The sequence below is a fragment of the Fundulus heteroclitus genome, chromosome 4, assembly GCF_011125445.2.
Source record: "Fundulus heteroclitus isolate FHET01 chromosome 4, MU-UCD_Fhet_4.1, whole genome shotgun sequence".
In the NCBI taxonomy this organism is placed as follows: Eukaryota; Metazoa; Chordata; class Actinopteri; order Cyprinodontiformes; family Fundulidae; genus Fundulus; species Fundulus heteroclitus.
Window position 1 is genome coordinate 29,506,248 of NC_046364.1, and position 23,981 is coordinate 29,530,228.

General features: G+C 42.8%; 2 protein-coding genes across 3 annotated transcripts in view; one reads left to right on the forward strand and one right to left on the reverse strand.

The window, feature by feature from the left end:
- The first annotated feature begins 136 nt into the window (after positions 1-136).
- Positions 137-19,649, forward strand: LOC105920815 (WASP homolog associated with actin, golgi membranes and microtubules). The gene is made up of 11 exons (XM_012856455.3): positions 137-850; positions 3,058-3,231; positions 3,587-3,737; positions 6,751-6,920; positions 9,207-9,414; positions 14,150-14,334; positions 16,080-16,166; positions 16,317-16,412; positions 16,953-17,361; positions 17,794-17,933; positions 18,604-19,649. The coding sequence occupies exons 1-11, from the start codon at positions 152-154 to the stop codon at positions 18,757-18,759; spliced, it is 2,475 nt and encodes an 824-aa protein (XP_012711909.2). The 5' UTR covers positions 137-151; the 3' UTR covers positions 18,760-19,649.
- Positions 19,650-21,233: 1,584 nt separating this feature from the next.
- homer2 (homer scaffold protein 2) overlaps positions 21,234-23,981 on the reverse strand; it is a 35,278-nt gene continuing 32,530 nt past the window's right edge. For both annotated transcript variants that reach the window (XM_012856453.3, XM_012856452.3), the window contains exon 9: positions 21,234-23,009. In XM_012856453.3, the coding sequence (XP_012711907.1) occupies positions 22,821-23,009 (189 nt within the window). In that variant the 3' untranslated portion in view covers positions 21,234-22,820. The remainder of the gene's footprint in view (positions 23,010-23,981) is intronic.

Here is a 23,981-nt window from a genome sequence, read left to right on the forward strand (position 1 = left end):
TTCTATTTTCTTTCTTCTTCTTCTTCTTTTTTTTTTTTTGGTGGTTAAAAAGATATTTTCATTAAATATGACGGTAAACTGATAGAATAAAGGGTCTTTGTTTTTGTTGTTGTTGTTGTTTGTTTTAGACACATCTGTAACATTTCCAAGGATGTACGGCGTCCCTGAAGGCAGCAGCCGTCACACAGATGGCGGACGGTGTAAACAGAGGCAGCAGCGTCGCCGGGGCCGAAGTGAAAGCTCCGCGTTCAACATGGACAGCGTAGAGTTCGAGCGGCTGGACAGCCTGGAGGGCTGGGTGGCCGTCAAAAGCAACATATTCGAGGAGCACGAGCCCTTCAAGCTGGGCTTCATCGTTCAGTGGAACGTCATCGAGTCGAAGTTCGCAGTGACGTGCCACAACCGGACGCTGCAGCGGCAGAGACGCAAGGCGGAGGTGGCCCCCGACGGCGGCGGCGGCAGCAGCGGCGACCCCCAGATGAGCTGGGCAGGACTCTTCTCCGTGGACGACCTGAGACACGTCCACCAGCAGCTCGCGTGCGTGGCGGACGTCCTGGGGGGATGCTTCCCGGACCTGTCCGACTTCGAGGAGAGCAACATTTGGGATGTGCTGCTGCTGAACCGGAAGTCGGGTCCAGAGGGCGACGAGCAGCGGGACTTTGACGCGCCGTGCCGGGGGCTGGAGAAATACTTCAGCGCGGCCATCGACCTCTGCGGCCGGAAGATCGTCCTGGAGACGCTGTTCGCCCAGGACGAGAGGGACGTCGACGAGTACTTCGAGAACCTGCAGGAGTTCAGAAAGAAGACCATGCAGGAGGAGATGTCCAGGGCCAAGGGTCACCTGAAGGAGGTGAGGGGAGGGGGGCCCATGGCTGCAGATTTCATTAATGATTTTAGGTAACCCTAATCAGCTGGTTTCTTTCTGCCTGGAAGAGACACGCCCGGTGAGAATCCATTGATTTTTCCATCACAGTAAGATGGAAAATTCCAAATATCCCATGGGAATCTCCTCTTTTATTTATTTTTTTTTTATTTTTTTTTGTTTGTCAGCATTTCCCGTCATTTCTCCGACTCTCACGTCGCTTTACCTGCAAATAATCTCTCAGGTTATTTATTGTCTGTCCTGCATTCAAATCATTCCAATTCCTTTAAACATCTCACAGCCTACTAAGCCCTTTTCCTCGCATCTTCTCTTGCAAGGCTTCGGGGGCCAAAACCCAAATCTAAAGGATTACATTCTGGTGGTTTCTATCCCTTCCTGTGACTCATCAGTTGTCTTAAATGAGCTTCAGACGTGTTGGATAACTTGTTTTTTTATGTAAATATCTTTCTTTGAGGCAGCTGTCATGAAATGTACACCTGCTTTTGAAAACGACACACAAAAGAAGTCAAAAGAAACTAGATTAAGGCATAAAGAGGCAATAAAACTGCCCCCCCCCCCTTTTCCCCCCCAGTGCCTGCTAATATTGGGCCTGTCCTGATTATTGATGATTCACATTAGAAATGTTTGCTCACTGCTTGTTGTTTTTGTTTTCTGCTTCAACTTTTCTACACACCTCAGAAAGGCCTTTTCATTTGTGGAGGGGGGGGGGGAAAGCAAAAATTAGATTTTATTTTGTTGATATGTGTTCTCGCACATCGCCTTCCCTTTTAAATTAAGTATTTGAATCCCAAAACACAGGATTGCTTCACACATTTACCTCACTGTGCCTCCTGGAGAGGAAAACAGCAGCCTGTCTGAAGAGCGCCACACAGTGGCTGGTGGTGGAGGAGAGCTCTTAGAGCAGGATGAGCATGAAGCAGCTGTCACTCCTTGTTGCTGCAGGGAGGAATTGACGCACAGGTTTCTCCCCCCACCCTCTTTTTTTTTGTCTCTTGCCTCTGACGTTTGTATGAAAATGAGCCTGTAGCTGACACCGTCGACGTCGCCTGCGCGGGTTCACCAGGCGATGAGGGATCAGGTGATGACGGGTTTGACAGAAACGCTTTCAGAGACTGGATGAAAAGCATCCGTTTGTACGTAGTCATAGTAACAGCTCACAATGTAGTGTGAAATTCATACATCAGTCGGCCTGTTTTTAAAAAAAAAAAAAAAAGCACGTTTCTGGGTCAAGGTGTTTTTATCACACCTTGATCAAAAAAAACAAAACACTTGGATGTTGCATCTTTTCTAGTGTTTTTGGGAACAAAGTCGTGGTCATTATAATTTGACATGTTCCACCAGAGTTTTTAAAACATGTTCTCCTGAAAAGGGGGTCTTTAACAAATGGATGTCAGTTCATTCAAAATGTATAGGCTAAGGTATTCCTCCCCACGGTCCCTGTGTGTGTGTGTGTGTGTGTGTGTGTGTGTGTGTGTGTGTGTGTTACATGCTACGTTTGGTGGAAATGCCACATCACCAGGAGCACAGCATCTCCAGCACGAAGCACGGTGGTGGCAGCATCATGCTGCGAGGATGCTTCTCTTCCTCTGCAGATTGCTCAGAAACATGGATTTCTTTTCCGATATAAAAAAAAAACCCGCATAAAGCAAAAGGTGCAGAGGAGTGGTTCAAAGGCGACCAGGTGTACGTTCAAAAGCGCAGATCTCAGTCCTGCTGAGAATTTGGGGCTGGATTTGATTTTATTTTTTTTAACCTTTTATCTTTTATGAAGTATTTGACATCGTTTTGTAAAAATCAGTTTTCCGCTTTGATCTTAAATAACTTTAATTTCTTGTCTGAAAAGCCTAATTATACTGACCATTATGTCATTTCTAACAACAACAAAAAAATTCCTGAGCTTTTTGTTTATAATTTTTTTTTTGTGCAAATTTTTACCAGAAAAACTGAATTATTGCTGTTTTATAAACATTTTTTACAGAAAACTTTTTTAGAATATTGCCTTTAAAAAGTTTCAACATCTCAGTCAGACGCTGCCAGGCTTCAGCCCGTCTGTCTGCGCTTTGTAAGGTGTCGGCCTTCATTAAAGCCGCTGTCCTGAGCAAACATTTGTTCACATGTAGATTTCACTCGCTCCATTTCATTGACTTTTTTTTTTTTTTTTTTTTTTCTTCCAGTGGCTGCAGAGTCACAGCACTACTAACGGGATGGTGGCACTGCTGGGCATCTATGAGCAGGAAGACGAGGCCTATCAGGACCTGGTCACTGTTGCCACCACCTTCTTCCAGTACCTGCTGCAGCCTTTCAGGGACATGAGAGAACTGGCCTGCCTTTACAAGATGGAGATTCTGGTAAGTGCGTAGCTTCATCACGAAAAAAACATTTTTCACTTAGTGATCAATTAACTCTTCTCCCGTTCTTGTCTATATTGGTGGCTGCTGCTGATCGCCATATTAAGAGAAAGCTGAACCACTCTCCTTACTTTCCATCAGACTTACAGCCTTACACACGTTATTTTGGATCCATGGATGCGGTTACGTTTCTTTCGAAGAGAAATTACTGGAAGTTTTCTTTCTTCGGCTACGGGCCCTTTAAACGAACATCAAACCTATGCAGAACCTGAGAGTTTGCCAGACCTCCGCGCCGCTGTTCTGAGCGTAAACTGTAAACTGTCCCACCTTGTTTTCCTTCTGTGTGTCTCTGCAGAAGACTTTGGAGTTTGAGGACTTGGGTCCCAAGAGAATTGCAGCCCTGGAGGCGGAGGCGGAGGAGTGGAGAGTGAAGGCGGAGGATGCTGTCGCCTCCATCCAGGACATCACTGTCACCTATTTTGCACAGACTTCAAAGGCCCTGGCTGGTATAAGATGTTGGATTTTTTGTTGTTTGTACAGATAGTGTCATTTCTGTAGCATGATTGGTCACGAACTACAGCTAAACCGATTTTTATTTTAGGGTTTTCTTTTCTGAACGACAAAACCATAAGTTGTTAAAATAAAATAAAAAAGACTACAGCTATGAAGTAAATTGAAAAGTCTACCGTACGTTGTCTTTAAAAGAATGTCCAGATTTAAAAGAAATACCAACATTAAAAGCCCAAGGCCGTGACGTCCCTGGTGGTCGGGCTAAAAATCTTTACTTTTAAGTTTCCTTTGTAGCCATTCCAGGTGCGTGGTGAGGTGGCAGGTTAAATTGAAAGACACTTTAAAAACAAACTACGATGAGCAGAATTGAACAACTTGAAACCACTGAGCTGTATAATACACTGGAGTGCTAATCGCGGCTGTTAGAACGAGCCGCTTTGAAGCCACCAGCCGCCATATTGGTACTCCCTATTTCCCCCCAGTAACTAGGGAATATGTACGCTACAGCATCGAATGAGGATTTTCTAATGTTCGGTGGTGGGGGGGGTTAAAACTTTTAAAATGTCAAATGCCATATACTTTTATGTTATGTTTTAAAACTATCAAGTACTTAAAAAGTCATGTGCTGAAATATTTTGCATTTTATCTATTTAGAAAAAAAATAAAAAATTATATATATATATATATCATTTATAAATATATAACATTTATAAATATATAAATAACAATATACAAAAACATATATTTACATATATGTATACATATATCTACATATCTACATAAACACATACTTATATATACATATATATATATATATATATTTAATATGAATAACATGTAAAATATTTCAGCACCTAATTTCCTAGTAGTTGATAGTGTTAAAATCAGCACTCCAGTGTATTATACAGCTCAGTGCTTGAAACGGGAAAAGGTGACTTCAAAAGCTTCTTTTCCAGCTTTCACCCTACATGCGGCGTTACGGACCTGTTTTCAGTTGCTTCCACAGAACTGTGATCAAATCACAGGTGAATGATCTCATCTGAAGATTCTCAGCCCACATTAAAGCTCATTTGAGTTATCAAGTAAAATCATGTTAAAAAGGAGCTCCGTTGGGCATCTGACCTCTGAGCTGAGAGAAAACACGTTTCTGATACGAGAACGCTGCTCTTAAAAAAGGATGAGTTCTGCCAAAACCCCACAGAGTGACCTCCAGGCCGCTGGTCTGAATGTCTCTGACCAAACCATTAGCACCAGACTTGATGAGGGCGGCCTGAGGGCCCGATGTCCTCTAGTGCGTCCTGTGCTGGCTGCCCGGCACCCTGGAGCTCAGCTGGCTTTTGCCAGAAAACAGCAGAGTTGGCAGGCAGTAGTGATGGGTCCGGCAACACCGATGCGTCGGCGCATGTGTCGGTCTCATAGAGCGAAACCCGTGTCGATGTGTGTATTGCTACGGAAAAGTCACGTGACCGATACAGGAACTGTTTCGGTCACGTGGCCAATACAGCACCTGTTTCGAACTGACTGACGCGCCAAACTGTTTCTGTTCCCTCTAAGCTGCACCCGTGTGCATTCGCCCACAGCAGAGCTATGCTGCGCAGTAAAGAAAATCCAAGCTGAACTGTAAACAAAATAACGGTTAATAATGGTTAATTTTTAACTATTTTGCAACTCTGGTGTGATGGTGTTGTACCACAGTCTCGCTCTGTGAGCGCCAGGTGCTGATCGGAGCGCACCACTGATGGATGGGTTCTGCAACGCTTTTTTGGTTGGGCGGGTTGCGCTGTGCGTCTTTGTTCTACTTCTGAGCGTCGTTTCAGAAAAAAAACGGCTGATCTACACTGAGTAGAAAGTTGCTACTCTGAGTAGTTTTTCCTCCCTTTGTCATACTCAGCATGTCCGATTTCAGAACAGATGATATCAGTCAGGTAACTAAACACAGCGCCCGATCAACCATTTGTAAAAAAAAATAAAAAAAGCCAGTCCACAAGCATCCTCCTTCACATTATTTATTGACTGTATCTAAAAAAAATCAAATATATGTTTAATTCAAATGAAAATATTAAATAATACAATGCAACATACAATGATTTAAATTGTATTGTGTATACTTGGTCATCAAATCAGTGTCAGTTAACTCTGTCAACCAGGTTGCCTGTAGTGATTTTTAAGGTCCAGCAGGTGTCAGTATTCAGTGACACAGTATCGGCACAGTATCGGCACAGAGTTGCAATGTGCCGAAACGTTTCATGACGCCTCATCGACCCATCACTAGCAGGCAGGCATACAAGCACAACGGAGCCAGAGAAACTACTGAGGACCGTTCTGAGTTGCTGCAGAGATATTCTGGAGCGGCCTGCAGCATCTGCCTTTCAGTTTCCCTTTCTCAGTGACTTCAGATTTAAGTCCTACGTGGACTTAAATCATTTTCAGCAAATGAATTTGGCATCCTATTGTTCCTAACACATCACCTATTCCATATCAGTATGGATATCCAGTATGATTGATTTAAAAAGACAATTTTTTTTAGACTTAGATTTAGGCTTATCTTTGTTATCATTTAGAGTTGCTTCATCACATAGATGTCTGGACCAGATTTAGTTGCAACGACTCAGGGAACGTGCAGAAACATAAGATTTTGTAGATAAGATTAGCAGAATTGAAGCAAAACTTGCCCTAAAAAATAGAAAGTAAAAATGTGTATAAAGAAATGATGTCAAAAATACTAAGATTTGTAAACTATTGCACTTTATGAGATAATTAAAAAATTGTCTATACTGCACTGCTGGAGCAAACCGGGAAAAAAAGCAACTTTTCTAATTAAGATTTCTTTTATTTTCAAAGTGTTCCTTACATTTTGTTCGAGCAGTGCATTTTCAGTTTTCCTGGTAAAAAAATCATTTTTTTTTTTTCTTTTAAGCTTACCGCTGTGTGTTTCAAGCGACCGTACAATGTCTGATAAGTTTGTTTTGAGCCGCCGCAAATTTGACAGATCCTTGCGTCCACGTCCAGGCATGGTGAAACAAATGGAGGAGGACAAGAAGCGCTTTGGACCGGCCGCCTGGGCGTCTGCAGCTCCCCGACTGGAGAAGCTGCGCTTCCTTTTAGCTAAAGAAACCCTGCAGCACATGCGAGCCGCAGAGATGTGCCTCAGCCGCAAGAAAGATACCATCAAAGAGAGGGTACGTCTGTAGTCGGGGTCAACAATCTACATTTAATTCTTGGTGTCGATAATAGATGAGAGCTTTTAGAAATCATGCTTTTTTTTAATTATTATTGTCATACCAAGGCAAAAGCTGCTCTAGTATTGGCTGGAAATCTCAGGCAATTTACAGGGACTGCTTTCTTTTTTTTTTTTTTTTCTTGGTATTCCAGTGTGACTGTGTGAATCTCTGGCTGCAGAGGTTATTTGATCTATTTATAAAGCTCTCTCTGAGAACTGAAGCAACCCCCCCCCCTAAAAAAACACCTGCATGCATGAATAAGTGAGTATGTCTGGGTGTGTTCCACATATTCACAACGTTCTGCCTACGTGTTCTGTGGCTGCACGCAATATAGAGGGAAAAACTACAGCAGATTATTTGCAGCTGCCATGCTGTGCATCTGAGCTGCTCTTTTCTCTTTTCTCTTTCTTTTTTTTTTTGGGAATGGGAAACAGGAGAATACTTTCAGCATCTTCACCTGCATTATTCATCTGATTACGCTGGTTAGAGTCGGGCTTGAGGATGCTGGGAGCGGTTACTTCTCTGAAACCAGCGGGAGTCTTTGCACAGTCGGCTGTGTGCGAGTGTCTCTAATGAGATCAGTGAGCTGCACCTATGCAGGGTTCTTGCTGCCGGTGGCACAGAACTCTGATGAATGAGCCGGCGTGCCTGCAGATTTCACAGCGTGACACGTTTTACATCTGACGTGTTCTTGTGCGCGGCCACGACGCCGGGGTCGGAAAATTCAAGACGTCTTTCTGCAATTTCCACGTTCTGGTGTTCGGTGCTCGAGGCAGATATAATTCACGTTTAGTTGAATAAAATTTAGAACGAGAAGCGTCGTCCCCTCACCCCTCCAGAACTTCCTCATGGCCAGATTTAGCAAAAAGGTGAGAGACGTTGATCCGAGCATTGAAAATTATGAAGTTTATGTATTTTTTTTTGGTTTTGTTGTTAAAAATGGTGTGTAGCATTTTATCAAGTCCTGAGGTCCCCAAAGCGATTCACACTATATTCAGTCATTCACACATGCTGAGCTACAGTCTAGCTAAAGCTACACATACAGGGGTTCAAACCGGCAACCCACCGGTTAGAGCAGGGGTGTCAAACTAATTTCTATCTAGGGCCACTTTGGCGTCATGAAATCATTAAAAGGGCCGGTTGTACGTGTATAGACGATACTTTTCATTTCATAATTTCATTCCAGTTCACATAGAAGTATAAAAAATGCACAGTAACATAAAAGTAGCACCTTAGGCCCAGTTTATACAGTTTATCTGCAAAAAAAGTTGATATTGGTGTGAGTTACACTTACAGGAGGCACAGTTTCAGCCACTTTATACACTTTAAAAGGATATATGCCTCTACGTTATAACATGAAGTGCCTTTTTTTTTGGCTCTTGAGGGCCGGATAATTTACCTTGACGGGCCGGATTCGGGCCGCGGGCCTTGAGTTTGACATCTGTGGGTTAGAGGATGCACTCCTAGCTCCTGTATAGACATAGATATTAGAATATAGAAAAATATCAGTATTTCTGCACTTTATTTCTTTGCCCAGAAGTAGCGTCCATCCATCCGTCCATTTAGCCAGCCAACCAGCCTTGCAGGGACGGTCTTTTATGACTTGTCTAACTACCAAACCTGACATTTGTTTGAACCATTTTGGATCTCTCCAGAGGATTTTTTATTTTTTTTGTCACATCTGATCCTATCTCTAAAGATGGTCGACAGACAAGAATGGGAGAAAATCTCCAACTCTCCATCAAAGGTTTTAGCAGAACGCATGAGACAGAAGTCTCTTCCATCTGTGCTTCTGTTAAACTCTTGAGTCGATGCCCTGAATGTTAGACTGCTGATTACAGTTTGTCGTGGCTCAGTCTAAACGGAGGAGGAGAAAATGAGTTTTACCTGGCAAAGGCTTTGGACCGCTTCTGGATCTCTCACAGTGTTATTTGTGACACAGAGCATTTAGGGACATGGGTCTGAATGTAAAGTTTCTGCTAATACTAAAGACGTCAAGCAGCTTTGCCTGTCGTAACGCTGCAGGTAGCCGTTGATTGCAGCCCCCCTTCGTTAAAATGTTGCCTAAAATAAGCCGGCCTTGAGAGGTTTTTACATCACACATTTTTATGTCAGATAAAAAGAAGGGAACATGGAGTGTTTTTAGGATGCATCTGGTTTTAACAGGTTGTACATCAAAAACTTCAAACATGGCCCACTTTTTGGGAGCTGACTTATCACGGGTGTTTTTTTTTTTCTTTACAGCTGGAGAGCTTGTCGGGAGGAGTCCAGAGCCGGCAAACGGATCGGGGCTCTGCGTTTGAAGACGGTCTGAAACACGACACGGTGGACCAGCTTGAACTGCAGTTCTATGAAACCCAGCTAGAACTGTACGACGCCAAGTTTGAGATCCTGAAGAATGAGGAGCAGCTGCTGGTGGCTCAGATAGACACCCTGCGCCGACAGATTAAAGGTGTGTGATCGCTCAACAGCTGCTCTGTGGTCTGGGTCCAGGGAGACGATTGTAAGGAACAAAAATCCAACAATCTGTACAAAAAAAGTACTTCCATTAAAACAAAAACAGTTGCCTGTAGGTTTACCGAGGCATCTCTAAATTAGGGGTTCCCAAACTTATCAGCCTGGGACCCACAAAAGACCAGTGATTTTATTTTAATTTTCTTTATGGAAATTACGAGAATAAAGTCATAGAATAAAGTAGTCATTTTATGGGAGCGCTTACAAAAAAGTGTTGTCTTCCCCCTGTGTTTATTCTCATAATGTTCTTTATCCTTGTACACCAAATATTAGACTTAGACAACTTTATGTTATGAATATTATGAATTTTGTTCTCGTAAAATCCCCCCAAAAGTTGTATTCTGGCCATTTTTGATGAAAAAACATATATTACCGGCCATAGAGGAGTACATTTCCACAAAAAAAACTCCTAAAGACTTAAGATTAATTTCACCTAGTGACTAGAAAAAAACTTTTGATCTTTCTAGTTGTAAAATTTTTCAGGATTAAAGACATACATTGTCTGTATTGAAACAGGTACATCTCTGACACTTTAAAGTCAATAATTAAGATCATCTCGCGACCTTCACATGGCGTCTCGCAGTTGTTGTCATTTTCCAAGTCTGGACAAGAGTAGGGTAGAAATAAGAGATATGGAAAAATCTTTGCATTTACAAACTTTATTCCTTATGACATTATTTAGATAAAAATCATATAAAATATATATTTATATTAATTTATATTTCCATGATGCAATTTATTTTTGATTTGCCTTTATCAACACACTTCATTAGAAAATAGGGAGAGTAACTTCACCTTTTTGTGCTTTAGATCTTCTTAGGCTTAACTTTCAACTGGATCTAAATAAAGGCATTGCATTGAAAATAAAGGCATCACAGATCAAACACTGTACTTTAGAGAGTTATTTCATGAATAATCATGAACAGATTTCAACATAGAGCTGGTCTAAGTTGGCCTGGAGCTCCCACAAAGCAAAGAAAAACAGACCTTTAGCACACGGCCAAGTCTGATACCAACTTCGACATCCTTTCTTTACATTATTTGTGTAACAAGCATGTCATGAAACAAAAGTGCTTAGTTTTGCACTAAAATCTGCAGAATGTTATATAAAAGTTGCAAGATAATCTAGAAATGTATTAGAAACCTGAATTTAAATGATATCATACATATTAAAATTTGTCATAAACATTGAAATAGCTCTTTGATTTGGGGTCACTCTGGGGAAATAGTGCACTCTGTTCATGTAAATATTTCCCTAATTGCTCCTTTAGGGACATGGGATGTTTGCCTCGAAGGTGTGTGTACAGTATTAACACGGTGTGTTTGTGTCCACCCGTATTTTTAACCTTTAATGCTTTCCAGATTTTCCAAACTCAAGCATAGCAGTGTGCCTTTCACTGTTTGTTGGAAAGAAGTGTGGGGCAACATGAATGTTGCAAATCACTGACTTTATGGAGCAATTAATGGAAATGAAATACTCACAGGGGAAGTTGTGTCAGCAGTTTACTGTTGATGATGTTGTAACATTATATATAAAAAAAACAGGTAATTCCATTACATTTATTTATTCATTTAAACCTTTTTATCGCCAGGAAGATCCTATTGAAGGTAAAATATATATATATATATATATTTCAAGGGATATCTGGCCAAGAGAGGAACAGCAGTACAATTAAGTTACAATATCACACACACACACACACACACACACACATGCAATTTTCGAAGGGAAAATGTGCGGTCCTCACGGCAACTCTGACCCAGGCGTACACTCATTTTGGCGACTTGCAGCCAAACTGAATAAGGATTCCTCTCAGATGTACAATTTTACTCTATAACAGACTTCATTCAATACAGTTCAAACTCAAAAATACATTATTTATCCCAAAGGGAAATGAAATGTTGATGTAACTCCTTTGGTCAAGGAGTTGTTATAGATGGTGATGGCTGTGGTGGTCTGTTTTACAACCAATCTGAAGAAGCCTTTGACTGAAGAGACTGTTTTCCAATGACAATGTCATGAAGAGGATGTTCAGGATTGTCCATACTTTTCTTGATTATATGCAAAATCCTTCTTTGGCTCATCGTCTCTGATGCTGCTGCCCCAACAGATGATGGCAGAGGAGATGACGCTCTCAACAACAGGCTTATAGAAGAAATGCAACATCTTGTATTGAACCCTTGAAGGACCTTAGCTTCCTCAATGAGTACCGTCTACTCTGTCCTTTCTTATAGACGGCTTCACTGTTGCGTCTCCAGTCCAGTCTGTTATCCATATGAACACCTCCACTTCTTCTCCCATGATGGAAATAGGGTTTGAGCTAACCCGGTTTCTCCTGAAATCTACTATCAACTCCTTTGTTTTGTTCACATTCAAGATGAGATGATTGTTTCTACATCATGCCACAAAGTGATCCTCTAGCTCCCTGTACTCAGATGACTCTGCAGGTGTCAGGCGTATCAGAGATGGACAAGAAGCTGAGTATTTCTGCAGATGACAGACTGGAAGTCTGAAGTGTACAGAGTGAAAAAGGAGCAGTGAGAGTACGCTCCCCTGTGGCACTCCTGTGCAGCTGACCACCTGGTTAGACACACGGTCCTTCAGTCTCTCAAACTGTGGTCTGTTTGTCTGGTAGTCATTGATCCAGGTGGTTGTAGAGGCCTCCACCTGAGTCTTCTGGAGTTTCTGTCAAAGCAAATCAGATTCTCTGCACTGGTGATGCTTAAGTATACATATGAGACCTTTCAAATTAATAAAAAACACACATAAGCCATCTTGAATAAAAGTCCTCATAACATTTTATCCACTCTCCAATGACCATCAGGGTGGTGTGTACCACAGATTATTGTGACTTTAATTGCTGTTAACAGTCATGCGTAATGCTGAGTAATGAATGCTTTGACACTGTCAGAAGACGGTGCAGATGGGAGAATTAGGAGGAAATACGGTTTCAGGGATCAAATTTCTCCAGGCTAATGATGATGACTGACTGAAAAGCTGCGTTAGACTCGGAGCATTGCATTCTGCTACAACCTGTAGGGGAAAAATGCTGCACCTCTCTCCTAGGTGCTGAAAGGCCGCTGTCCAACCTCTACTGAGCAAAGGAGGTGCGCTCACACCATTGCAGCGCTCAGCGTCCATCGGCTTCTTCAAATGCTTTTTGCAGTTTTTTGGGTTTTTTTTTTTTAAAGGGAATGTTTTTTTTTTTTATCATAACAGAGGAAACTTGTCAGTCCATCTGGTCTCCCTCCCTCCTCTGAATGTCGAGGAATTTCAACGCGGAGCACAGCTTTCATCCGCGTTTAAAACTGCAACCCAGCTTACTTTGTGACAAGTTATTTTAATGGGGGCATCATTTGTGCTTTTACCTCTGATTTTCACATTTGATTAACTTCTCTTTTTTTTTTACAGTTTCTTTGCCTTTTCTCTGATGTCTGTGCTCTGGAATAAGGTGGATAGGGCTGAAACAATCGGATTAATCGATTTTTGAAATAATCGTCTACTAATTTAGTAATCGAATCGCTAACTGGAGTCCACAGATTCTAAAATATGTAATTTGCTGAAAGAACAACCCACTCAGAGCAGTAATTAGGCCAGGACTGTACAAGATATATATACATTTTGCATTTAAGATTAAAACCGCTTCTTTGTCTGTAAATATGCTCTATTCATAACTGCTCAGGTTTAAGCTTCACCTGGTTTGATTATTAATCCGTTAATCAAAAAGTAGTAAACAGATTAAACAATTGTTAAAATAATGGTTGCAGTCTTGTTATTTTGTTATATTGTCTACTGTTTTGCCAAGCAGGTATTGTTACAATAGATGGATAGATGGAGACCTTAATTAATAAATGATCATGTTGCCATGTCAGTGGAAAAAAATTATTAATGAATCAATTGCTAAAATAATTGATGGCTGCAGTCCTAGTTCTTTACAGTTAGTTACGCAGAAGACGCATACATATAAAAAAGATCTTGGTGAGCGCGCTCTGATGGCGCAGGGGTAGTGAGCACGACACATGTACGGAGGCCTTAGTCAGTCTACTTTGTAAAAAAAATTAGCCCCTAGTGCTACAGAAAACCCAGAAAAACAATATGTAAAAAAAATCTCCGTAATCCAATACAGTTAAACACATTGCGCTACAAGCGCCTTTTCTTTTTTTTACATTGAACTAAAAACAAAACCTATTACAAAACTAAAAAACACATTAGCCTCATTTGCTTAAGAAGTTTCTCCACATGGGGGTTACAAGATTTGGAAAACAGCATAACTTTAGTGTTGTCTGCATTGGGATCAAGCTTCAGTTATAATAATGAATTCTGGGTCACTTCAAAGGCTTTCTGCAGTGAATCAGCAGCCCGAATAAAGAGATGATGACCATCGGTAAATAACTGTGTCATCAGCATAAAGATGCAAAGTGACATCTGACACATTTAGACCCAGATCATTTATATAGATGGTCAATAAGAGAGGACCAAGGACTAAACCTTGTGGCACCCCCTTGTGGACACCAAGAAATTTAAAACATTTCATGCACTGAGCTCTTTTACTAAGGTAATATGGGAAAATTTCAAATCACATGGTCGACACAGTATCAAAGGCTTTGGACAAATCAATAAAAGTGCGTGCATGAATGATAATAGAATACTGAGCTTATTGTTTTTGTTTCAGAGCTGAAGGAGGAGGTGGTGTACTATGATGTGTGTGAGGACCCAGAGGAGCTGCATAGCATGGTCCACACAGCGTTTCAACAGGCAGAGCCTCCGCTAATCCGTCAGCTCAAAAGACGCCTGCAGACCCTGGAGACCAAGAGGGGCAACATCTGCGCTCGCAGGGCTTATCTGCGCAACAAAAAGGTGTGGACCGCGCTGCAGCTGCTTTATTGCCATTTGCCCCTTTACAAAGATGGTGTTTTCACAGCAGTTAAGTTTTTCTTAAGGGTAAAAAAAATACATATCCTCAAAGTGAATATGAGCGTAATTCATTTTGGTTGTGGATTGCGGCTTGTAACAATGACTGTGCTGGGGCATCTTGCTGGTAGTTTAGCTTCACACTGGTTACAGCACTCGCAGGTAACTTTGATCACCCCTAAGCTGAGTCTTTGGCTATTCTTTGATCCATTCTTGTGAAAGTTTATTTTTTTCCTGGTTGTGGCTTCTATTTCAAAACTTTGTAGGTTATAAAAGGAGAGCATAATTTTCTGGACTTTTTTTCTCTCTCTGGTCAATTTTTTTGATGAATGTACTTCTAATCACGTGAACATCGGGAACTTCTCCTTTTATCAAAGGTAGAGACTGTGATCTTTCCGGAAGTATAAGGAAGAAACGCCCAAGTCCCTTCTTGGATACCTGCGTTTGCGCAAGTCTTACCCGCTCTACCGCTCCTCAGGGGATTCGAGTGGAAAAAAAACCTCCCAAATCCTCTCTGGTCTTATTTCTGTCTACTGAGGCCTTCCTCTGTTTCTCATAAACTTGTATGATGTTTGTTTCTTGAGACTCTCAGCCATGTTCAAAATAGATGGTGAGAGCGGCGGAGCTACAATGAACGGCTAACACCGAAGCTAACGGCTAAGCTAACCAGATAAGATGAGATAAGATAGTCTTTATTGATCTCACATTGGAGAAATTCACTTGTCACATGGGCTCAATAGTCAGTCAATAGTCAGAAGTAGGAAAGGGCGCATCAATTATATACAGTGGATCAAAAAGAAAATGAGAAAAACATAAGAATATAAAAAAAGAATACAAAAGAAGTCGGAGTAGGCAGATGATGTCGTATACTTCCCGGTTATATACACACACACACACACACACATATATATGTGTGTGTGTGTGTGTGTGTACTGACATATATTCACTTGGTGATATTAGTAGAAGTTCTTCCGGATCATTGCACAGGTTATAGCACAGTGTATTAAATAGATTAGTTGCACATTAGTTATTGCCCGAAGTTATAACAGTTGTGGTTACAGTTATTGATAGCAGCAAAAGTCACTTCTTTCAGGATTAGATACATAAACACTAGAAGTGTGCAGCCAGAAAGCAGAAGTTAATCAGAAATGTGCATGCACACTGACGTTATGTGAGCGCGTCAGAATGATTGGGATGCGGGACAACCAACGAGACATGAAGGCATCTGATTGGTTCTTTCCATTCGGACCGAATGACAGGTTTTTACAGGCCTCCAGTTCTCACAGAGATCTAATTTTTTAACCTCCCTTTTCTGAATATATATTATATTCGCTGCTGTTGGGATGGAAAGACCATTTCACCCTGTATAACAAAAAAGTGTTTAGCAGGATCACCAACAATGGCTTTTAGCTCTTCAGGCAGGAACACATAACAACCAACAAGTAGATCTGCCGCCTTCATCCTTAAATAAGACCCATCTATTTGACTCTACTACACCTACTGGTAAATTGTCACGTAGCAGAATTATTTCAGCTAAAAAATAGGGATTGATCCTGTAAGTCGTGTTGAATTGCTATTATTTTGAACGTCGCCGTGTTAGTTTGAGCGCTCACTATCATTCAAAGCACAAGGGGTGCCTTTAAATATCTCTGTCTGTACCCAGATCGATTTTTTTATGCCTGTGTCTTCAGGATCAGTGCACGGAGGCCCAGGAGCAGAAGCAGACGGCAGCCAAGCAGAGCTCCTCGCTCTTCAACCAGCATCACCAGGTCCACCTGGTACGTCACCACAGCAACCATCCGGCCCACACAGACCCTCACACGCAGGCAGCGGTAGCTGGCTGCCCATGTAACTGGATTTGGTCGCCCCCCCCCCCCCCCCCCCCCCCGTCTTCAGTGGTTCTCAGTGTCTCCCTCTGTTGCCTGCAGAAACGGGAGAAGAGGAAAGAGGAGGAGCAGAGGAGGAAGCAGTGGGTGGATCAGGAGCGAGAGAAGACCCTGAGCAGATTACGATCCTTTAGAGAGGTCAGGCCCCCACGCCGTCTCTGCTGTTTTAAAAAAAACATTTTTTTTTCTGTTTTTATCACAGTTAGGATCACAAAATAATTTTCATTGGCAATGAATCGGTGAATATTGATAGAAATTTGTGCAGATTTTTATTTCTTTGTTTCTTTCTAATCTGTTTACAGTTAGATTACGTTGTTTTAAAAAAAATATGAGAAGCCCAGACGCTTCGTAAGCTTCTGATTCATTTACAGCATGTGAGTTAAAGGGATTTGTTTAAAGGCAACACCTTACACATCCTTGTGTGAAATAGTTTATTCCAACGTTGACATTTGGGGATCTTAGCCTTCAGCACCTTCACTTCTGCCAGTCTGCAATTCAAATGGTCCTCATCAAAATGAATATTATTGTGCTTAAAACCCATTAGGAATGACCTCTTTTCCTTTGAATTGTCCGAGGTTAACAGAAAGGAGTTAAGAGTGGATCCCATGTTAGCGTTGCTTATTTAACCTATTGTGAATTGACATTATACTGTGCTGTGTAATTTTGACTTCTTTCCAGAAGCGACAGGGCCAGTACATCCTGAAGACTCCTCAGTCCAGGAGGTCTCCCTCTGAAGTCTCCTGTCCCTCCCAGCCCATGTCCATCATCAGCCTTTCGCCTTCAGCCTCTCCTGACGAGCCGTCGTCCATCCGCCCGGCACCCAGACGCAGTAAAACCCCCAAAAAGCAGCAGCCTAAAGAGATCCCTGTTCAGATCTTCTCTGCGCCGCCGCCGCCAACATTCACCTGCCCCACTGCACCGCCTCCTCCTCCTCCTCCTCCTCCACCACCCCCACTTCCACCGCCGCCTCCTGCCGTGCCACCTCCGTCTGTCCGGGCTTCATCTTCCCCCAAGGACACACCGATGCCTCTCAGCGAGAAAGAGGAGCCTCCTTTTCCAGCCAAGAACATGCTCAAACAAAATATAGGTGAGAGGAGAGCACACGGCACGATTCAGACTTTTAGAGGGAGCTTGCTTTAGAAGCATAAACACGGGAGGCTGCGTGAAAACTGCTGTGGGCACGGAGCAGGAGACGCAACATGTCCCCACTGCTGGCACGGTTGTTTTAGTTCTGGTGGAGTGTGAGAGCGTGTTGGCACATGGCGTTCTGTCCTATATTCCCAATGTCTCCCATGAGGACAGGCGATGGCTTTTACCTCAGTTTGCAAGTCCTGCTGCTGTGCATCTTCGACTTGTCATCAAAGGATGCTGTTTTTAATGTTCCTCACCTTTTTAAAAACGGGGGGGATGCCTGTGCTGCTTTTTTTTTCCTCACTTACTGCCTCCATTGGTAGAGAAAGTTAACTTAGGCAGCGTACCTGAACAACATTTTACATTTTTCTTTTTGGCTTTACTGCAGGAACGATGGACGAAGTGTTGGCCTCACTGCAGCGCGGGCAGGTTACGCTCCGTAAAGTCCCCGCTGCTCGGACCGGCACAGGGGAGAACCCGAGGAGCAATCTGATGTCCGCCATCCGGCAGGGAGTCACGTTGAAGAAGGTGAGACGCCCCCGAAAACTCAGAAAAATTTCATTCGTTGTCACGGGTCCTTTACTGCATAAAAAAAACCCACATAAAACATCTCCAGGTAGTGTTTATTGGAACTAATGCAGGATGTCTAATTATTTCAATGCCTAGAGGCCAATGAGAAAGCTGAACCAGTCTTGGATAGTTATTGTGTCACGCTCTATAATAACATGGTGATATTCTTTTGGCTTGTTCGTAAAGGTGAAGCCAAATCTCGTTTAGAAGACAAACATTTTATCTGATTTCTATAAAACTAATTTTGCTTCAGTATAAAAAAAAAATAATTTTTTCTAACAAGCATTATTGATTAATTTTTTCCCTTGTCACACTGCTTCTGTTCTGTTTCATCAACCTTGTAAAATATGATAAAAAGTGGGCCTGCACAATAAGAGCCATGCTTCCCTCGATAATCACTGCTGTGCATTTGTTGCGTTAACACAACATTGATACAACGATAAAGCCCGAGTTTTATCCTGAAGCTTCTTTTAGCTAAAAAATGAGCCAAAAAGTAATTTTTTTATTATTTTTTTTATTGTTACACATGATGTGAAACTTCTTAAAATCAGCGTCCCAGCTTGCTTATTATCTCATAGATCTGGAGTATAATTGGTCTGGGGTTACATCGTCACTCTCTGTGTTGCAGGTGGTTCCCACGCGAGAGGAAGTCCCGAACAGCGCAGACAACGAGTTAGAGCGCAGCATCAAGGCCGCCATGATGAGGATGAAGAAGGTGGCGGCCGATTCGGACGACGAGGACGGAGGTGACGATGACTCCCAGAACGCAGAGTGGGACAGCTGAGAACACGAGGCTGGAGATGAAGCTGTGCCTGACGTGACCCACCACCCACCAACACCACCCCCCCCCCCCCCCCCCGCTCTTTTTCTTCAATCCGAAGCTTGCGCTGTAGCCAGATTTAACCAAAAACGCTGCTTCTCCTGACAAGGCCGGGGATTACGCCTCCTCTGACTGAGACGCTTTAGTTTGTTGGAGCTGTCACACACTAATCCCATCGGTCCTCCTAAAGTAGCACTAAGATGTAAGCGATCCAAAACAGCTCCGATTCCAACTAAGTAGTAAGCGACCGCATCAGGATTAAATCTCTGAAACCTTTTGTGGTGGGGAGATTTCTCAAAGCCAGTGGCCAAAGGGGATGCTGTCGTCGGCGGTTACCGCAGCGCAGCGTGTGAAGGAAACCTACGCAGCCGCCCGCCTGAAGGCCTTTTGTGGGACTGCCGCTCAGCAGGGGGAGAAACCCAGTCCCCTCTCATTTCTGAATCTTAACTCGTTATCATGAATGTAGCAAAGAATGCATTTCCTCGGAGCGAACGCAGCGACTGCTCAGCAACAGAGCAGCTGCTGCTCGCCGTTTGCCGTCTACACACACACAGCCTTCAGAAGCTGCCGTCTCGTCCGAAACGGCTCAACTTATAAGACTTTTGTCTAGAAAGAAATCTGATTGTTTCTTCGTGATGCCATAAAAAAAACACAGTTAGAAACGCAATATATTTTTAAAATAAATACTTATGATCAATGACGGAGCTTCTTCTCTTCCAGGTCTTGGTTTGAAATGATTTCCGACAAACATTAGAGGGTTCAGAGTAAATAAAAATGTCTGTTAAATGAGCTGGAAATAGCTGCACTGGAAACACATGCACTACTGTTTTATTAAAAATGAAACCAACATGAAACGTTGCAGTTTTTGCTTCAGTTCAGAATCTACTGGATTTCACTGGATGCCGTCCTGTGTGCTCCCATCGACCCCCCCACCCTCGTTACGCACCATCCACCACCGGGGGGTACCGGCGCGGGCAAACCCTGGTGACTCGTCGCCCACCGTAATGAATCACAGAGCGGTCCCCCCCGCCAGCTGTGACTGCTCTTAGCCGTGTGAAAGTTAAAGAGCAGCTGTTGGCGGCGGTCGCCCCGGCTCCTCCCCGGGCGTCCTGCGTTTGGGAGGGGCGCTCTGCGCGTGTTTTCTAGGGAAGCAGCCGGGTCAGACGCCTCGGGGGAGACGGCCGGCAGGTATTTTGACAAAGCCAACCGATTGTGCATCAACGTGAAATTCCCCAGCCTGTTACTATGGTAACAGTGAGTCTTGGTTGTGGTGGCCTCTCTCTCTCTCTCTCTCACACGCACCGAGCAGCATAGTGTCTTAATGATGTTTCAGCAACTCGCCCACTCACCACCAGTCACACAATGCGCCTCGCAGAAAGTCGGCAGCAACCAACGGCAGACGGGAGAGAAACGCCGCTTCCACGCTGGAGTGGAGTGGGTTTTTGATGCGAGGCAGCTCAAAAAGAAATGTTCTGTGGCAGTTCTAAAGATAAGTCTAAAAAGAGTAAAAAAAAAAAAAAAAAAAGAGGTTGTGAGATTCTTTCATTTGTAAAAGAATGGAAACGGCTTCAGTCTGCAAGGAGACAAAAGATGGGAAGTGAGGCCCGGCATGTTGCTCCACTTCATTAAGTTCTGTTGAATCAAAGTCACTTCCTGTTTTTTGTGCCACGTTTGAAGATTTATGCAGTTGTTCAACTTTGCGTCATTGTATCTTTATACCCTGGAGACGTTCATTTCTATTGGAAATAACAGCTGCTCATACTGTTAAATGGAAAGAAGTGGAGAATAATTCATTCAAGTTTCATTGACTTGTTTAAAAAAAAAAAAAGGAATAGACTATAGAAGACATTCTTGCATAAATTGATTTTGTCTGCGTATGGATTGATTTTTTTTTTTTTTTTTACACACCCGTTAGAAATCCTCTGAAACCTGCTGATCTCTGAAGGAGCAAATGAAAGCTGAAGGGGCGTCATGGCTGTAGAAGGTTTCATAAGTCTTATCGTTCAGTTTTATTTACAATAAAAAAAAGGTGAGTGAGTTGCCAAGGCAACCCGTCCTCTGATCCACTGCAGCAGCAGCGTGACGACGATGTTTCAGGTGTTTCCCTTCGCGCGTCAGTCCCCAAAATCAGCATGTGCTGGCTGTGATCTACGCACCGATCCGTTGCTTTTTACTCATGTGCATCTCCACTATGTAACTGGCTGCCTGTAAATCAACAGAGGAGCCGACAGGCGGTGGTGGAGCCTTGACAGCACTTGGCTCTGAGGGTTTATCCCACCTCTTCAGCTCTTCTCATCCAGGAAAGAAAAAAAAAAAAAAGCTTCAATTTGTAGACGATTAACATTTTCCTTCACACACTGACACGAGTGGGAATTAAGAAAAGCTCCCATCTCGTCACCCTGGATCCCGTGCAGCAGGAGAAAAAGACACTTACTCTGTTTTAATTAAACTAGACTTTACCAGTTTGTCAGTTCTGTAGGTACAGTATTGAACAAGAATCACAAAAGTGCACAAGAGGCATTGGTTCAACAGGAAGAATCATGTTACGATTCAGGTGAGTTACGAACAGGAACAGGGAAAAAACCAAAAAAACAATCCCTTTGATAAATATCTCAGTGTTGCGACAAGGTCAAAAGAGTCATGAAAAATAGTCTCGTAATAAGATTACAGGGTAAATATTTCACTTTGCAAACATACAGTCTCCAAATTGGACTTCCCAAAAGCAGCTGCAACACATGTCTTTATTAAGAAAACCTTCAGATCCTCAGTTTGGTATCCTTATTACACAGTTTCCTACATCTGGACAAACAGATCAAGATTCATAACCTGGTCTGGACACACTTGTTTGTAGAGAGGCACCAAACAATAAACATACCAGTAAGACTAAAAGCAAAGACGACAGGGCTTTTAGTGAAAAGGCTTGCTCCAACCAAACGTTTTCAGTGAAGTACACTTTCACATTGTTCACCCGTCAAGCAGCACCATAACCTCCTCCAGGAAAAAAATAAATAAATAACCACCACCATAATCAAAAACCAACACGAAGGAAGCACATAAATAGCCTTGGACACGTGCAGGTCTGTCAACACTAATGCACACCAGCCAGCGGTCCTTGAACACTACGCTCATGGCGGGACAGGGGTTGCTCTCATTGTGGATGTTTTTTTTTAATAGGAAAGATCCAGAGTTTTCCTTCTAAATGCAAATGTAATCAAAAGGCGCTTTACTAAAAAACTTCCTGCGGCAGTCTCCCCAGAGCCCTCTCCGTGTTTTTCTTCTGAGCAGCTCTGGAAGAGGATGATCCGTTTGTTCTCAAGCGGAGGAGGACGTCTTACGGTTGTACGGAAATAATCAAGTTATTATGGTGATGGTCATTGGTTGGCCCGTTTTCCTTTCCAGGGAGATTTAAACTTACCTGGAGGCACTTTGTGTCACGGCCATTTATTCTATATGTGCATATAATTTAAATGTATACAAACTGTCTTCTAACACACCTGAGATACATAAGAGGCAGCAGCAGGGACAGTCTGTAGAGGGACTTAAACTTCAAATATGAAGGGAGAGGGGGGGGCAGAGTTATTACTTTAATAATGATGTCTGGTTTATTTTAGCCCTTTTAAGTCCCCTCTTCTACGTTAAGCTCATACAGCTTGTGTAGAAGTTCTACAGCCTCCAGAAAAGAGACAGATGGACAGAATCTAAGAACCCACCACCAGCCTTTTAAAGCCTTCCCCCCCCCCCACAGAAACGGATGAATGAGCTCAAAGCGTGAGGCTCCGATGTTTCATGAAGCCAGCACGCTAAATGGAGCCATTCTGTGGGACTTGCTGGTCTTCCCCTTTTATTAGGTCTGCCAACAACTCTTTTTTTTCACAAGGTAGTGTTGATTAAAAGCCAAAGCTGTTAGATTCAGAGAGGACATCGCTTTGGGGGGGAGTAGGTGCCGCGTAGTTTCTGCCCTGAAGAGACCTTTGAGTGAATCCTTCATGCCTGACCTCTCGCCCTTTTCAGCTCAGCAACGTTTCTCAGTTATCGACACCGAGTTTGGAGAGTCCCTGTCTGAACTCGTGCAGCTCCTCCAGCTTTCCATCCAGGATGTCCATGAACTTCTTCAGCTCGCCCTTCATGTTTCCTTGTTTCTGTCGACTGTCACTGACGTCCATCTGAAGACCGTCAATTCTTCCCTCCAGCTCCTTGTTCTTTGATTCTGCAGCCTGCGGGGCAGATGTTGGGAAAAGTGGTTTTCAACACAGAGGACAAGTGCAAAATGCGACAAAGATTACATTTGATCCATCGCTACAGGGATTGCAGAATTATGTGCAGCGCTGGTTATACGCCACCTTTTTACTGCCATAAAGTTGCGTTCTGGTCTCATCCGACCAGAGCACCTTCTCCAACATGTCTGCCGTGTCCCCTGCATGGCTTGAAAACAGGACGTCTGGCAGCTTTCTTTTATGAACGTATATTTTACATCGTTTTGATTTGGTTGCAGGTATAAAAAAAACTGTTTTTATTACACATAGGAGTAAATGTGTGCACCGGCCAAATACATCCAACTACAGCAATAGCTTTGTTCCTGCCACTTTTCCATAAAGCCAGACGTCCGGCATACAGGTTCCTCCACCCGAGCTAAGGACATGTACAGCTTCTCCAGAGTTACCATGGGCTTCTTGGCTGCCTCGCTTACTTTTTCCAGTTCAGACAATTAAATAGAGTAAATGTTTAGGGTAAATTTTAGTTAATTCAGGGGCATTAGAGCAAAAGGGTTGAATGCAAACATATACCAAACTTTTCGGTTATGCATTTGAAAAATTCTAAATTTGTTTTCCTTCCACTTCATTATTATACAAATCACCTAGCATTGGTCTGACAATAAAAATAACAGTAAAAGTTTGTTGTTGTACTGTGATAAAATGTGAAAGTGGTATAAAAATCTTTCTTAGATACTATATACCAAGAGCTTAATTTTTCCTCAATTCCCTAAATCCATTTAATAACAATACAATTTCCTTTAAATCTGAAAGCCACGGTGTCAGGAACCCGTATTTTGAGAGCGAGGACGGTTGACACGTCAGTTTTTCAGACCAACAGGCGACACATTAATGCCACGGATACTTTTGAAGGGAGGAGATTAAAATACGCGGTGCCAAACGGGACTTTCGTCTGCATGACTGCGTCCTACAGCT